Source organism: Bidens hawaiensis, unplaced genomic scaffold (genome assembly GCF_021521415.1).
Source record: "Bidens hawaiensis isolate Kalapana, Puna unplaced genomic scaffold, B.hawaiensis_p1.1 tig00001032_1, whole genome shotgun sequence".
Lineage (NCBI taxonomy): Eukaryota > Viridiplantae > Streptophyta > Magnoliopsida > Asterales > Asteraceae > Bidens > Bidens hawaiensis.
Window position 1 is genome coordinate 4,218,258 of NW_027491060.1, and position 17,712 is coordinate 4,235,969.

At 35.5% G+C, this 17,712-nt stretch overlaps 2 protein-coding genes and 2 pseudogenes across 2 annotated transcripts; 2 read left to right on the top strand and 2 right to left on the bottom strand.

Moving 5' to 3' along the window:
- Positions 1–2,566: 2,566 nt before the first annotated feature.
- LOC143552520 (zinc finger BED domain-containing protein RICESLEEPER 1-like) lies at positions 2,567–5,209 on the bottom strand (annotated as a pseudogene).
- Positions 5,210–7,717: 2,508 nt separating this feature from the next.
- On the top strand, positions 7,718–8,394 carry LOC143553940 (uncharacterized). The gene has a single exon (XM_077043824.1). The coding sequence runs from the start codon at positions 7,772–7,774 to the stop codon at positions 8,252–8,254; it is 483 nt and encodes a 160-aa protein (XP_076899939.1). The 5' UTR covers positions 7,718–7,771; the 3' UTR covers positions 8,255–8,394.
- A 2,359-nt stretch (positions 8,395–10,753) lies between these two features.
- LOC143555406 (cation/calcium exchanger 4 pseudogene) lies at positions 10,754–13,002 on the top strand (annotated as a pseudogene).
- A 1,528-nt stretch (positions 13,003–14,530) lies between these two features.
- LOC143553949 (RING-box protein 1a) lies at positions 14,531–16,859 on the bottom strand. The gene is made up of 5 exons (XM_077043835.1): positions 16,672–16,859; positions 16,544–16,594; positions 16,397–16,456; positions 15,431–15,502; positions 14,531–14,786 (listed from the first exon to the last, which is right to left on the bottom strand). Exons 1-5 carry the CDS (start codon positions 16,796–16,798, stop codon positions 14,749–14,751), a joined length of 348 nt encoding a protein of 115 aa, XP_076899950.1. The 5' UTR covers positions 16,799–16,859; the 3' UTR covers positions 14,531–14,748.
- Positions 16,860–17,712: the final 853 nt, after the last annotated feature.

Sequence of the window (17,712 nt, forward strand, 5' to 3'; positions counted from 1 at the left end):
GTGGTTTCCGCGGTGGTTTCCACGGGCGCTCACGCATGTTGGCGGAATGGTGTCCCACTGGCGAGCATGCGTGATGGCAGTCTTCTGCGCAAAACCCACATGGTGGAGGTCTTTTGCGCGAAACCCACATGGTGGTTCCCGCGGCGGCACATGCATGGCTGCGGAGTGAGAATCCGCGGGCGCGCGTACATGGCGGCGGGAGTCTGGTAATTTTTGGATCTGCAATTTAAGAGTTAGATCTGCAATTTTAAACCTAAAATCCAGGTCTGTAATCTAGATCTAGATCTGTAAATCAGATCTAGATAGATCTGAAGCTCGGAGCGGATTTAAAACCATCACAGATCCGGAGACTTGATCATTCGAATCAGGCAGTTTCTTTTTGCACAGATCTGGAAGCCTCTTTTAGGTCTATGGATCTTTTTGAGCTTTAATAGAACAAGCCTTGAAGCCTTTTTCTGTAAACTTCCAGATCTGGGTTTTTCCTGGGGGAGATCTGACAGCCGAGATGAAGATCGAAGGGTAGTTCGTTGCTGTCCCACGGATGGCGCCAATGTCGAAGCATGAAATGAATCTGACCTGATCCATGACAATGTTTCCATGGATTTTCGAGATGAACGAACCACGTCTTGATCTTCTTCTGCGGTTGCTTGAGACCTGCAATGGTTTTTCGGGGGTGTGGAGGTGACTGCTAAGAAATCTCAAAGATCTCTTGTTTACAGACACAAAAAAGTGGTGGTGGCTCTTATTGAGCATGACCCTTTAATAAGGAGGTGGAGATCTCCTTATATAGAGAGCCTCATGGCCACCATCATGGTACCCTAATGGGCCTAGCCCAGTTAGGGTTACCTCCACAAAACCCCCTCAGCCCAATAACATTGTATTAGTCCATATAATAAAATAAGCCAAACATAATAAATTTAGGGTCGTAAAACCGGGTTTAGTACCATACCCCTACACATATAAAGGTCAATAATGTATATTTATTGCCGGACAATCGAGAGGACGACTCTTTAAAGTATGATGAAATATTGTATTATTGGTCTAAGATGTAATATAATACATTAAAGTCATTCTAAGAGGTTTGAGTCGGTGCACGCCCACAATGTACACGTGGGAATAACTTACCCGCAAAATGTTGTATAATTTTTTATTAGTTAAACACAAATAAAGGTCAATGGTCTACATACAGATATATAAATACAAATCGTTTTGATAAGCTAAATATAAAAAATGGTTAATAGTGTACATAGAGGTCAAGGTTTTGGTCTTTTACTCTTTTTTTTAACACAAACACTAATAAGATTTACGAAGAGAAAATAAAATGGTTGTAAAAGCGATTGAAAGTCGAATGTATTTGCGCGTGATAGTCTACAAGTTATATAAGGTCAAGGTTTTGATCTTTTACTTTTTTTTATTTTTGGTACACCTTATTTATAAAATATGATGTTTTATATACCTTCATATTTACTATTTTGGTATGTTTATTTTTATTAGCATTTCGACGTGCTTCTTTAAAATTTACCCCGCAACTTTTTTGTCTACATTTTTATATTTTAGTCGCATTGTCAAAACTTCATACAATTCTCTTTGCGTGCTTATTTTTACCAACACTTCAACGTGCTTCTTTTAAATTATCCTCATTACATATTTTTTAATCTACGTTCTGATAGTTCAAATGAAGCCACAACAACTTCATACGATTCTCTTTACAGACTTCATCATGTCAATGTCATTGTCGTAACGTGCGAGCTACACCACTTGATATAGTTATTGTGCCTTCATACGATTCTTTTTACACACTTTACCACATCAATTTCACTTTAACAACGTGCAGACTCTACCACCTTTGTACACATATAGAATTAAACAGAGCTGGTTTAAGATCAGAGCTCTATGTTACTCACGTTTCTTAAGCGTCATTCATCAATACTGCTAATACTCATGTGATGTTCATAGGCCTGTAAATGATCCGATCGAACACGAACATGGGCTTGTTCGTGTTCGTTCGTTTAACTTTAGACGAACTCGAACTCGACCTCGAACACTTAAACGAACATGAAATAAATGTTCGTGTTCGTTTGTTAAAAAAGTGGTCATGTTCGTGTTCGTTCGTGTTCGATCATTTAAAAACTCAACGAACAGTTCGTGAACATAAACGAACATAAATGAACACTTAAACGAACATCTAAACGAACATATATGAACACTAAACGAACATATATGAACACTAAATGAACATTAAACGAACATATATGAACAATAAACAAACATAAATGCACAGCCATGAACTGCATAATTCATCCAAAAATAACATCAAAATAGTTAGTTGTTTACAAGTAAATGAAAATGATCCTTCAAGAAACTATCAAAAAGTTCAGCATGATTGCAACAAAAAAATCAATCGTTCATCCTTGTTTCATCCAAGACGTGTTTTCCAAAGTCTTCCATCCATGTTAAACCTATAATAAAAGAGAGAGAGAGATATGAAATAGATGCTATTAGTGGTTCTAATTACATTTTATATTTGCGAAACCAATAACACAATATTAAATACTTCACCGTATTTTCATTCAAGCATGACGTATGCAATATCGCCATTTTCCTACGGTTTACAATGAAAAAAAATTATAGTAGTAGAATAATAATGATATTATAGTTGAAAGAATAAGAAAATCACCTTGGTTTTCTTTTTATGTAATCCATAATAATGACGATACCAATCAGCTCCACAAACAAGCGTGTCTACCATCTCCGTTCCTAAACATGAACGATGTGGGTCAATAACCCTCCCACCGGCGCTGAAAGCTGATTCGGAAGCAACAGTTGTTATCGGAACAGAAAAGATATCAGCCGCCATTTTAGACAAAATTCTATACTTATGTCTACTTTCCTTCCACCATTTCAATGCATCAAACTTTGTATCAACCTCACACAATATTCCTTCATCTAAATAAGTGGCTAACTCTGACTTCACGCGTTCAACGATATTAACACTTCTGACATGTTGGGCGAACTTAGCGCTACCTGTGTTCATACTAAATCGAGAGGGGGTGAAGCTAGAGCTGTTAGAAGTACCAGCTTTGATCCCGCTTCCACTGTTGGATTGAACAGTATTGGATTCTTTATGTGCCTTGACATATTCTTCAAACAAATCCTCTAAAGCATCATGAACAATTTGAGCTTCTACTTCCCATAAATCTTCAGAATATATTATCTTGAAAGAAAAATTGATTAACACCATTTTATACCTAGGGTCCAATATAGCACCAAAAGAAATCAACAGATTAGAAGAACCCTAATACTTATCAAATTTTCCTTTCATCTTAAGGGTCATTGAATTCATGCAATCATCCTTGTTTAAAGCTACTTTATCCAATGCTTCCTTTATAACATATAACTCACTAAGAAATAGATTAGAAGTTGGATACTCGGAACCTACAAGATTAAAAAATAATTAAAAAAATGAACTACATGTGTTTTAATTAAAAGAACTCGTGAAAATGATGGCCAAATATTACATATATGAATAAACTACATGTGTTTTAATAAAATTCTTAATGTGTTAGATCTAAAAAGGGCATATATGATATTACATATTTGAAAAGGACTTTGTGTTAGATCTGATCAGTTAGCCAAATATTACATATATGATATTACATATTTGGAAAGGACTTTGTGTTAGATCTGATCAGTGATCAGTTACCTTAATTTTGAATAAAATACAAACATATATGAACAAAGTACAAGAAATTATTTTGGTAGCCTGATCAGTTAGCTTAATTTTTGAATAAAATACAAACATATATGAATAAAATACAAGCAACATATTAGCTTATTCAATATTGGTGGAGAACGCTTACCTGAAATTATTTTGGTAGCCTCGTTGAAGAGTGAAAGGAACGAGCATACATTGTCGACTTTATCCCAGTCATCACTACTTGGCAATGTCTTGTATGTACTTTCTTGGTCGGCATAATTAACAAAAACTTTTTTAAATTCCAAGGCCGTAGATAACATAGCATAAGTTGCATTCCACCGAGTAGTAACATCCAAGATAAGATGCTTATTTTTCAGCTGTAACTGTTTGGTGAGCTCAGTAAAGAGATGCAATCGTCCCGGAGAGGCACCCACATGTTTCACGCTCTCACGAACTTTGTGAATTATATGTTTAATTTCCGTTAAACCGTCTTGATATAACAAGTTGAGAATGTGCGCACAGCAACGAACATGGAATAATTTTCCATTGAGAGGAAGTTTCTTTTGAAGATTTAAATTTTCTAACAACATTCGAGCTACCACATCATTAGTCTTAGTATTGTCAACAGTCAACGTAGTCACCTTCATCTCAATATTCCAATCTTTTAAACACTTATATAAGCAATCATAGATATTTACTCCGGTATATGGCGGAGGTACATCTACAAAACTCAATATGTGTTTGTGAAGATCAAAATCCGAGTCTACAAAATGGCATGTAACTACCATGTAATGTATATTTTGAAGAGATGTCCACATCTCAGTTGTGATACTCACACGCTTGACATTTTTCAACATTTTTTGAATTCTTTTCTTTCCAAGATCGTAACTAGAAATACAATCTTGTCGAGCTGCTGCACGTGAGATCTTTTCAAATTCTGGATTAGCTTCCTTCATCAACACGTTAAACAACTCATACTCAACAAAATTAAACGGTAGTTCATGCACCATAATCATATGAGATGCTATCTCCCGCATCTTAGCATTGCTAAACTTCCAGTTTTGGACCATTGATGAAGAACCCGATGCATTTCCAGAAGATACATTTAACTTTAATTGTCCTTTAGCAGCAGCAGCTTTAAATTTCGGGCAATAATTATTCATGTGCCTAATTAATGGTGTGGTGGAACTATCCTTAGGCTCCTTTATTTTCTCATTACAATGCAAACATATAACGAGTTTAGTTCCATCAGCAGCTGTTATTTTACGAAAATGATCCCAAGCACGTGATGTAAACTTTCTTTTCCGTTTAGTGTAATGCACTTCATCTTTATCATTATTTTCTTCCTCTTCTACCACATTATTTTCTTCAGTTTCATTCGCATTCACTTCTTCATCATTAACTATTATAACATCATCGCTACTAGGCTCCTTTTCCGACATTGGAGTATCCGCACTTGCTTGAAATTCTGTATCATTCGAACCAGGTCTAGACATCACTCAAGTCTCGATTGATATCCTAAAACAAAAAAACAAAACTTACAAATTCAGATAATGATTCAAATACACATAGTTTTTTATATACAAAACTATATTGTATTCAATGGCTAATTGCAACTAATATAAACACTCATGTACTAAACAAACAGAATTGGTAAACAAACAGAGATGAAAGGATATTCTTAATAATATTAGCTACAACTACAGCTATTATTAAGAAACATATTAAGTTAATATGTTTCTTAATATGATTTTCTTAATATGAATCCTTAAAATATATTTACTGTGAAAGGGTATTCTTAATATGATTTTCTTAATATGTTTCTTAATATGAATCCTACATATTATAAAGGCTACATATCCAAATCTTTAAAAAAAATTGTGAGATACATGTAGAAAACTTACTTTACAGTGAAAGGGTTGCGAGAGCAGAGCCGGAGATGGAGATCAGAGCCGGAGATGGTGGCGAGTGGCGAGTGGCGATGGTGGCGATCTGGAGAATCAGAGATGAGCGCCGATGGTGGAGATCTGGAGAATAAGAGATGACATGAGCGGCGCTAGGTTTACTTGTGAGAGAATGAGATTAACCTATTATTTAGGGTTATTTAATGGTTATTATTCTTTTTTTTTTCTTTTAGGGTTGTGTAGAGTTTGAAGTTCGGAACGTCAGTGAATTCCAAGTTTAATATAACTTATAAAATTCAAATATTAATAATAAACGAACATAAATAAACGAACATAAACGAACACTTAAACGAACATAAACGAACGTTCACGAACATAAATGAACGAACGAAACATGTGTTCATGTTCGTTCGTTTAATTAAACGAACACAATTCTTTGTTCATGTTCGTTCGTTTATTAAATAAACGAACATAAACGAACTTCCCGCCGAACGGTTCACGAACAGTTCACCGAACGTTCAGTTCGTTTACAGGCCTAGATGTTCATATACATATGATGTTATGTACCCTTTCTACGCGCTTATTGACTTGACTATCTTAGTGCCCACAACAAACCTTCTATCGGGTTATAAATTTATAACATAACCATGGAGGATATTCCAAAACTAGGAAAACCTCAATTTACACTGCCATGGAGATCTAAGATCTACAGTGGATTTATGTACCAACGTGTAAATCATGTATGTATTCGTAAAAAAAGATGCACATAAGATAAAAAAAATTTATACCAAAGTTAGGCCAGGCCAATATTGTCAAAACAAAAAGGAAAAAAATATATATAGTAAAGGATAAAGACAATTTTATTATACACGTTTAAAATTAGTTAATTACTATGTTCATATTAATTAGGTGGGATATAAAGGTTTGACAAATGTAAGTACAGATGGCAAGTGATATTATTGTTTATTTGGTTACCTGCCTCCCAATCCGGCTGCGGTCATTTTATATTTAACGACTTGCCGACGTGGATTCAATTCTCATTCCAATCGTGTATTCCATCCCTATAAAACCACTGTGCTTGCTTGATTCTTAACGTAAACACCTGATTTTGGCATTTTATTGTTATTTAATTGATCTCTAGAAGAAAGGTGAGACTTCATTCTATAAATCATATTCATCTCAGATGTCTAACACACTTTTGTTCAATATTCATGAAGATCAAAGGTTGAAGGCGAAAAATTCAAATATTTGAGAATGCTTGATAGAATCTTCCTTGCTTGTGCCGATAATTTCACTTAATTCGATTAGATTCATTGATTTTAAATTTTTAATTCTCGATTTTAGTTTGATTTCATAGAGTTTATAATTTTGATGGTAATGCGCTTAATCGAAAGTTCATTGTGTATTCTCGTAATTCAGTTTGATTCGATGCATCCGAGAATTTGATTTTCAAATTCGATGTTCATAGAGTTAATTGTTTTTGTTTGACGCTAATGCGCTCAATCGAACATTCCTTGCATATTGTCACGGGTCGTCTTTTGAGGCTCCGTGTAGCATTCTAAGTTGACACAGGGCCAACCAATCTGTCCAACAGTCCAACTTACTATCAATGTCCACTAGTTTCTTTATGTCTTGGACTCATCAGAGGAGCGACAACAGCTCGTAAACAGTGATCCGTTCTTTGTGCAAACACAACTAGGCATGCTCACCTTATTTCCCTTTCCCAATGAAGCCTGAAGACTAGCCAGCAAACTCAAGCGTTAAAGCACAATCTTAGCAACTCGACCTTTAAATATTTGGCCCGTGATAATATGCTTTTATTCAGTTTGGCCAGAGGCGGCCGCCCAACTTAAAAAGCATTTTTTTAGTGTAATTCGTATTTGAAAATCCCGTCCGTCACTATGTTAAGCGGGGGAAAGTTACCGTCCAAATGAAATTAACGTGTTAAACGTGAGAATCAAATAGAGTAATTATGTAATTACATCATAAAATAATTACATTTACATAATTACTCTACTTGTGTTACATAATTATTCTATGATTTAATTACATAATTACTCGACTTACTTTACTCGATTCTCATGTTTAACACGTTAATTTCATTTGTATTTGATCCAAACACAAGTTAATCTAATTAATTTACTGATGAAAACGGTTATTTGTTGCAGATATGTCAACAAGAGTTATGAACGATACGACGGTGATCCATACAGCGGTTACCTCAACAGAATCCGAGTTCGCAAAGTGCGATTGCTGCGGATTAACAGAAGAGTGTACACCGGCGTACATACAAAACATTCGAGAAAGATACAACGGTAACTGGATGTGTGGATTATGCGGCGAGGCGGTTAACGACGAGATAGTGAGGAGTGAAAGGCTGATCACTACTGAAGAAGCTATGACACGTCATATGAACTTTTGCCGGAAATCAACGGCGTCAGATCCACCGGTGAATCCGACGGTTGATTTAATCGCAGCAATGAGACAGATTCTCCGGCGAAGTTTGGATTCGCCGAGAACGTTGAGGTCTATGCCTAGCAGTCCGTTAAGGAGTGCCGGTAGCGTTAGGATTAGCCGGTCCGAGAGCTGTATTAGTAATCTTACGCTTGAGTCGTCATCGTCGTACGTGGATTTGCAAGAGATGATGAAGTAATAATAAAGGAAAGGTATAGACGTATAGTTATGTGATCATACGAGCTGAATTATTGTTTCCGGTTTATGTTTTGGTAACGTATGATTCAGTTATACCGACTTAAAAGTTAAAACCTCATGTAACTTTATTTCATGTATAGTTTTATACCTATACCTGTGTACGGGCCCAACTATACACACACCATCTCACAACTAATCTTACGTTATTTGAATAGTGGTCAAACGGTTGTTTTGATCGAAAAATTATGAAGTCTTGACTATCTATGATTAGAATGGTTGTTCGGATATATTTGACGATCAAAGTTTGATCCATTGGTCAAAACGTCTGTTCAGATATTGTTTAAACGGACATTATGACCAATAATTTTCGATTTTTGATTTAATTTTCAAAACGGTCGTCCGACTGTGTTATGGATGGGTGTTTGATAGTGTGAAATAAGATTCGGATGGTGTAGACTATGACCCCTAATGTGTCCAGGAACTTATTTTGACATTTGATACTAATTAAAAAAGTCGTCATTATCTTTCTCCAACACATCCGTCTTTTAAACCGTCGTCCGATTCGTAAACAGAACCTTGTACGACGGCGGATTCATCAAAATAAGCGGCTTAATTTCACCAGTTTGTCACCCAAATTGGAGAATAGGCTTTGCATAAACTCTTTCTTGTGGTGGTAGGGTTAGAAGCTACGATGACCACATCCATTAAAAATGTGGCAATGGTGCAGATTAGTACTTGTACATATGGTATAAAAATATGTACAATTTATGAATAGTGGTATTTTGTGAGAGTGAGACAACATGTTTTCACAATTAATGGTTTCAATATAAAGTTGATGAGTGAAAAAGGTTGTCTATTACGTGATATTAAGTTAATATTAATGAATATTAGCCTGGTGCACGAATATAAATTAGCCATGGGAATTGAGCAGTATATTAGCCTGGTGTATGTTTTAGCCGTATAAAAGTTAAATAAAATGTTTTAGATATCATGAATGAATTTGGTGAGGTGGTGGGTGATGTGACAAAGAGAAAAGAGAATGTTTGTGGGTAAGTACATGCAAAAAGATAAAAGAAAAGGTTTTACCATGATTTGATAAAAATATGTGTATAAAATTTTCATGTTACATATGTGGTGGTCTTAGTTAGTACGAGAGGAGTCAAGTCACTCATTGTTGTTGAAGTTTGATTTAAGTTCTTCATATTTGTTAAATCTTGAAGTTAACTATGGTCATTGAACAGAGTCGATGCAAAGTAGATATGTGAAGTGTGGTAGTTGTCACAGACTCACAGGTTTATGTTTTTGTTTTATTACTAACTTTTATTTGTGATTTTTTACCCAACATAATTCTATAGGTTTGAGACAAATCGAAAATATAATTAATTAATGGTTGATTGATATGAACCAAATTGAGAATAAAGAGAATTAGAAGATGATACGGAAGAGATTTTAGAGACTTGAGTTTAATTCAAAATTCATTTCATGTCCTTTACCCAAACTAATTTTGGATTTTAAAGCCTCACAATCAAAGGGAAAAACTAACCTAACACTAAGCCAATAATGTAAACATTAGTGATTAACTGCTATCTAACAATGCAGGAAGAATATAACCCATGTGGCCCGGTATGTAAGTGCATGAAGAAGTGGATGTGGGCAAGGAAAGGGCACACTACATTGATACACATTGATTCATATATCCGACCACAAACCATATATTAAATTTAGAATAATTTTGTTGTTAAAGTAAATCCCAACCCGGTATGAATCAAGTTGAGACCGACTTCTAAAATGGAATATACTATAGGATTTAAAAGAGATATTGAGTAAATATAAAAACACACCGTTAAGACTTAAGAGTGTAAAGTTCGATTGCATTATAACATGTTACACTGTTACAACAAGACATCCTATTTATTGAGAATACATCGCATCTACCTAATTGTACTATATCCCTAGCTAATGGTCCACGTTGGGGTATAATGTCACTATCGGTCATATTCCAGCTAGAGCCAGGTGGTGGTCCTTGTAATATTCTCCAGATGTTAGTAGTTAGTACGATATTCTATTTTGTCTTTGCGTGGTAGATGTTTTCGCATTGTCTTGCAACAACAGATACAATAGTCATGGTTGGTTCGGGGTGCTACCGTTACACTTGTTGGCCATTTTGAAGATAGAATGAATAAATTTTTTATTGTTCAACCTACCCATCTTACCAGTTTGGGACGGGTAATACATAAACCATCCATCTACAAGGTTTTTGAAGAGATTGAATAGGAATAAAAAAACTCTTGTAGATCAGGCCTATGCGGCCTCGATTTTCGTCTAAGCCTTCGACAGCTTAGGGTATAACTTATTACAACAATGAACAAATCACTATAAAAAAATTATTACTAATAACTAAATAACATGTGTAACGAATGCTATAAACCGTAGACGCAATCGTTTAAAATAATATACTACGTTTAACGTGGCATGTTCATAAAAAGCATATGTTAATTGAATGTAGAAAGTAAATATCAAATTAAAAATCACAAACCCAGACCAACAAGACAAACCCACCGGTCATACCCATAACCCAAACAATACAAATCATCACTCCGATCTATCTCCGACACAATTCCGATATTTATCAACGTCACCGGTGACCAAGACGCATTCGATTCCGGCACCACCCATCACCCAAAACAAAAACACCGTAATATAATTGTTATTCGTACCGTCACCTGCAAACCCTATAAACCTCTGCAAATTCTTCCGTAAGTCCACATCTCAATTCATTCGTTTCATTATTCAATCAATCGCTTGTAATTTAGTTTCCTTGGTTCAAATTATCCGTACCCACTTCAATTATTCAACCTGTATCGAAACCCTAAAATTATGAATTTGGGGCAATTTCGTAAATTTCTCACCAATGCATTTGGCCTAGCTTTAATTGCCCTAATTTACAACCGATTTGATCATACATTTAAAAAAGCCCCAATTTTTAATGGTCAACGGAGGTCAACATCCAGGTCTATGATTGAATTAGCTATAAATGTAAATTCATCAACTTTAACTACAGTTAGCCCTGAAATCTGCACCGGATTAGCGGACCATTTAGGTTATTCAACGAGCTGCGAGTTTTTAAAATCGAACCCGCATTGTTCATCCGATGGGCTTTTTGATTACTTGACGTTTTATTATTGTTCATGCAATGAATGCGCGTTCGGTGCTATAGTTTTAGTTATCTGGCTTGTAGCGTTGTTTTACCTTTTGGGTAATACTGCAGCCGATTACTTCTGTTTATCGTTACAAAAGCTTTCGAGTTTGTTGAAATTATCGCCAACCGTTGCGGGTGTTACTCTCCTGTCGCTTGGCAACGGGGCGCCTGATGTGTTTGCGAGTATTGCTTCGTTCATGGGAACCAATACGGGTGAAGTTGGGCTTAATAGTGTGTTGGGTGGTGCGGTTTTTGTCACGTGTGTTGTTGTTGGGATTGTTTCGATTTGTGTGGCGGGCCAACGGGTACAGATTGATAAGAAGGCGTTTATTAGAGACGTTGGGTTCTTTTTGGTCACATTAATGTTTCTTTTGTTGATTCTTGTTATTGGGAAAGTGAGTGTTTTGGCTGCGGGAGCGTTTGTGTCAATATACGTGTTGTATGCGGTTTTTGTTGCGGCTAATGAAATTGTTAGGAAACATGTGCAAAAGTTGAAAGCTGTTACACCATTGATTCCGCTCGGTGTTAGAATATTCTCTCAAGATGATGATTTGTTACAAAATTCTTTACTTGATGTTGAAAATGAAACCGACGGTTACGGTTATCAAAACCGTAATGCTTTACCCGAATGGATGTGGGCTTCGCACGTTGCGATTTATTCTAATCAAAAGTTTCAAGAACACGAGAGGCAGTTATGGGGATGGCATGATGACGGGATTGAAGTTGACCAACCGTGGGCCAAGTTTTGGACCGTGTGTTCGTTTCTTGAATTCCCTTTGACTTTTCCCAGACGGTTGACTATTCCTTTAGTCGAAGAGAAAACATGGTCAAACCGTATGCAGTTGCAAGTGCTTCATTATCACCGATTCTTCTTGCGTTTATATTTAACTCACAAGACGGTTTAACTTCTCAAATCGTGATGATTGTTTATCTTCTTGGTGTTATTGTCGGTTTTACCCTTGGAACACTTGCATATCTACATACGGTACCCGAAAACCCACCTCATAGATACTTATTCCCATGGGTTTTAGGTGGGTTTCTTATGAGCATTGTTTGGTTTTACATGATTGCAAACGAACTCGTTGCTTTATTAGTAGCATTCGGCGTGTTTTTAAAAGTTAACCCCTCGATTCTTGGATTAACGGTATTAGCATGGGGGAATTCCATGGGCGATTTGGTATCAAATATAGCATTGGCTTTAGACGGTGGGGATGGAATCCAGATCGCCTTATCGGGTTGCTATGCGGGCCCCATGTTTAACACACTCATGGGTTTGGGGGTCTCGTTGTTGATTGGGTCATGGTCAGAAAAACCCGAGCCCTATAATGTGCCACAAGATAATAGCCTTTACTACACTATGGGGTTTTTGATATCCGGGCTCGTGTGGGCCCTTGTTATTCTTTTGAGAAACGATATGCGACCGAACAAGGTGTTGGGAATCGGACTTATTGGGCTGTATTTAGTTTTTCTTTTTGTAAGGTTAATGAGCGCAATGGGTGCTATACCCTTAGCTGGATTATAGTTTGAAAGAGGTTGTAGACTTTTGTGGGCGGGTTATGGTTTGGGTTCAGGTGCATAGTTAGTGTCGATTGTAGTTTAGAGTACAGAATGGCAATGTAATGATTGATGATCGGTTACATATTCTGAGTGCTTGGTTGGAGCTGTATATCTTTTGGGGTAATATCAAATAATAATGCGTGTTTTTAGTTTTGCTTTGGGTGGTTTTAGTTATTGTAATCTGGTTTGGTTCATTTTAGGGGGTGTTTGGCCTTAGTTTATGCTTATATTTAAAAGTAGCTTATAGCTTATTTTCTGTTATTTGATAAGCTCTTTTTAAGTGTTTGGATTAGCTTATATTCTACAAGTTGATTATACGTCTTAATAAGTTGTTAAATTCAGCATTCTTTAATTTGTTTTAGTAATAAGTGCTTCAAAATTATTAATCCATCACAATTTGAATGCAAATAAGTAATTTACTCCATTAAACAAATAAGCTTCTTTAAATTAGCTTATATAAGCTTATAAGCATAAGCTAAAAACGATAAACCAAACACCAAGTTAAAGCTTATTTTATAGAAAAAAGCTATAAGTTTTACTAAAAAAGCTAGGCCAAACACCCCTTTAGTCATTGAAGTTACAACTTACAAGTGTTTCATTTTGATTTTTTTTCTTTTCTTTTAGAAAATGACTACAGTACTCGTAAAGCACGATGATTTAGGTTATGATTGAATTGTGTGCTTATATGGTTTTTTATGGTTTTATAACAGAGTAATGATTTTTGAAAACAGACACAGTATTAAAGTCGGGCTTGTATCGTTTCATAAAAATGATGACGTCATAAACAAATATAATTAGTTCCGTTCAGTTCGTTAATAAGGCCGGGCTTGTAGCACATGGTATTAAGGTCCTCAATGGTGAGGGTTGAAGTTTGATAAGCTAACGAAATTGATGCAACATTTGTCCAAAAAAAGTTTTACTTAATTACAAAAGGCGGCGGTCTTCTGAAAGCAACGTATGATTTACAAAAAAAAAGTCCTCTGAAATCAACATGTGACTTAGGAAAATATTAGTGAAACATGTAAGATTTACGTTTGTAAGTTATTTTTAACATCACTTAAAACTTATAGGTGAAAGGAACGCACTTACCACCACACCTCTTGGGGGAACGATGGCACATTTAGCCAATAGAATTTTGAGGTAAAATAAAAGTGTCTCAACAAAGAAACTTAATTTCAAATCTGTTCTGTTTTATATTGCATATTTTATAAAAATGTTTTCAAAAAGGACTGATCATCGAACCCGCTAAATCCATCGGTTTACTAATCACAAAAAACACTCCAGGTGACGCAAATATTAGTAAACTTTTTAAGTGTTATGTTAATTGAATGTTTGGTACATAATTTTCTTTTTTGAACGGCCAATTTTATTGATAAGCATAAGTCGAGGCTTGCAAGCAGTTGAAAGTAATTAGTCAAAGATACTGATTTTGACACAAGAACTTATACAAGCCAGTTCAAACATTTGACGATTGTATATGAACGATTTTAATAAGAGTAAAAGACTCCTCATTTTTCAAGCTTCAAACAAGATCCAAACTTTGTATTGCCTCATGGAAATTCAAATTTAGAGATCCTAAAGATATGTGCTTAGGGTTCAAATTTCTTTTTAGGTTACAAAGACTAATGTCATGAACTGCACACATGTTTTCATAATACTTGTCCAAAACCAATGATCAGCAACACAGTATCTTACATCATAAAAAGCAACAAAGCCAAATGTTTTCCTTCAAGCGACTACTAATGTCCATATTTCTGGAATTCCCACTCACTGTTATCTGCAAAAACACAATGATAAAATATAAGTTTCAACTTTCAACTAAGTGTATTTGAGAATCGGTTAACCTCAACCATATCCTCATCACCCATGTCTCGAGACATGCCAACCAAGTATATTATTTTTGTTTATAAAGATTCCAGTAATAACTTATGCCAAAAGATTGTAATATGACAAAGCTGTCCCTGACTTCAAAAAGATTTGGATGACCAAATCCATAATTTACATGAAATGCCAACTACGCACATCATTTAAATACATGTATCTGTTGTAAACAGTTTCAAAATGTAAAGATAATCCTAAACATAAAATACTATTTACCAATATTTTAATTTTGTAGTCCGGTACTCCAGTATGTTTTGTCATTTTACAATTTCATGCGGTCAGAATTGGTATAGACAAAAAAAACATACTTGACTGAATGAAAAACGTTGAAAATCTCAAAACATACATCATCTTTCATTTGTTAATATGAATGAATATATCTTGACCCAAACACAACATACGCACATAGATGGTTAACCTCCTTATTCGGTTTCAATTTCAGCAACCTTTTCAACTCTAGTTTTAACACCACTTCATATACCACACTATACATACACATACACACATAAACATATATACATAGAGAGTATAATGGGATACCTAACGGGCACACTTGACGAGTCTTCAGCCAGCGACTGATGCAGTGAAAGTGAAAAGCATGGTTGCAGACACCTGTGTCAATGCATAAAAACAAACAAGAATAACTTAATAGATCAGAACATAAATAATTTTTCATAAACTAGAATTGATTTATAATAAATGATACAGAAATAACTAAATATACGTTAATAGCTTTATCAAAAGCTTTGAGCATGCAATTCATATCATTCCTTACTATTTATGATATTAATTGCACACCATTTAACCATATTATATAGTTAAACATTCATATTGATATTGTTGTACATCATTTCATGTTTCTCAATATCATCTTGTGCAATTCTGTATTGTATTTACACCTGACTTATGATATATCAAATGCAAGATATGAAGTATCATCGATACTGACCAATGAGCATAGTGTAAGATTTAAGAAACGTCCATGTGAGTATGTACTTGAAATAATTTTAACTTAAAAACAAAGAGAAGAGATAGAAGAGGCCTCTGCCTTTCAAAAAAGGCAAGTTGTTTATAACACATAGATTTACAAGCATAATGTTCACATAAAGCATATTTAGCATCAACAATTTATTTAAGAATAACTAAATTTATTTAAGTACCTTCTAATAAATAATGTTTTGCTGACTTACCGTTTGTGTTTTTTAACTTTACTACCTTCTAATATTAGGTGTTTATTAACTTTACTACCTAAATAAAAATGCTAAGATCACCATTATTTTGGATATACAACATTTGGAAGCTTGTAATACCCTATAAATTTGTAAACCTACAGATTATAGTGTAAAATATTTGGCACTTAGGTGCTAGTACAATCAACAAGTAATTAAACATACAAGTTGACATCAGCAAAACATAGACATTAAGGAAACATTTAAACAAATTAATGTGAATATAATCAACACAGAACAAGACAAATTGTTTGTAAAATTAAACAAGAAAGCATACCCCAAGCGACGGTACACTCCTCGCTAGTAGCACTGGCTTGATTAGCTTGACATTCAATACCTAATTCAATAAACTTCACATCAGACTACAACCGATCGATCAAAAAAAGTAATCGATTAATAATAAAAAAGCATAAAGAGGGCTCACAGAGATCCATGATGTGATTTCTGCAGATGGCACAGTTGTCAACCACAATATCTGCAGGAATTGAGAAATCGAAATAATAATAAGTAACGAAAGAGAATAAAATTAGGGTTAGGGTTTGGTGGACTGACCCCAGGCCCACAGCGCAACGGCGTTCCACTTCTTGATTTCGAAACGCTTTGGTTTCTTGTTGGAAGAAGAAGCTCCTGGAGCAGTTGATCCTTCGCCGGCCGGTACCATAGTCACGTCGGAATCCATCGGAGGTTTGATTGAGATCAATTGAAGTGAAGAATTGAATTGAGAGTCGTGGTTTTGATTTCCCTTTTGGGGTTATAAACGTGTTGGAGGGTTAATGGGCCGCCGTACAGGGCTTGCCTTGGTGGGCAAACTTTTAATTTTTTTGGTTCTCAGGCCTGCTTATATTTATATATTGAATCAAATATAACATGAATATTATTTTGGTGGATTAGATGAAAATGTAGTTTTATTTTGTTGGTTATAAAGTATCAACGTAACAGCATTCTCTCAACGCAAGTCCCGATCAAGGTTAATATGCTGGTGTGGAGAATAGATAAAGGTAGAGTCCCAACACGAGTCGAACTAATCAGGAGAAACGTCGTCCTGCCTAGCGCTATTTGTCCGATGTGTAATTCAGCTGACGAGTCGATAAGTCATGTTTTTTTCAGCTGTTTCGTAGCCTCTGGGGTGTGGTCGCTGGTTTGGAGCCGGTGCAAGATGGGTGTTGCTTCTTTCGCTGACTATGATTCGGTTCTTAAATGGCCAAACTCGAGTTCCAGTTCTGCGAAGGAAAAGAAGATCATCGGTGGGATTTTATGGGCCACTAGCTGGGCTATCTAGAAAGAGCGGAACAAGGTGGTTTTTCAAAACGCTGAACCGAAGGTGCCGGAGGTGGTCTCTTTGGTTAAGTCTATGACTTTCATTTGGTTAAAGTATAGATCTAAGTACAATAGGATTGTGTGGAACGATTGGGTTAAAAACCCGTTGTATATGTTGTAATTTGTGGTGTGTATGGTCCTTTTTCCGAGGACTTCGCCTTTTTGTTTTGAATGAAGTTTAACTTTCAAAAAAAAAAGTATGTTGTTAGGGTGTATAACTACCGAACGAACACGAACAAGACTTTGTTCATGTTCGTTCAGTAAGGAAATAATTTG

Bases quoted from the DNA above. Each gene is read 5' to 3' on its own strand.
- LOC143553940 (XM_077043824.1), top strand. From the start codon at position 7,772: ATGTCAACAAGAGTTATGAACGATACGACGGTGATCCATACAGCGGTT.
- LOC143553949 (XM_077043835.1), bottom strand. From the start codon at position 16,798: ATGGATTCCGACGTGACTATGGTACCGGCCGGCGAAGGATCAACTGCT. The intron at 16,457-16,543 runs GTGAGCCCTCTT...TTATTGAATTAG, and splicing joins AAATCACATCATGGATCTCT to GTATTGAATGTCAAGCTAAT. The intron at 15,503-16,396 runs GTATGCTTTCTT...GCATTGACACAG, and splicing joins GGAGTGTACCGTCGCTTGGG to GTGTCTGCAACCATGCTTTT.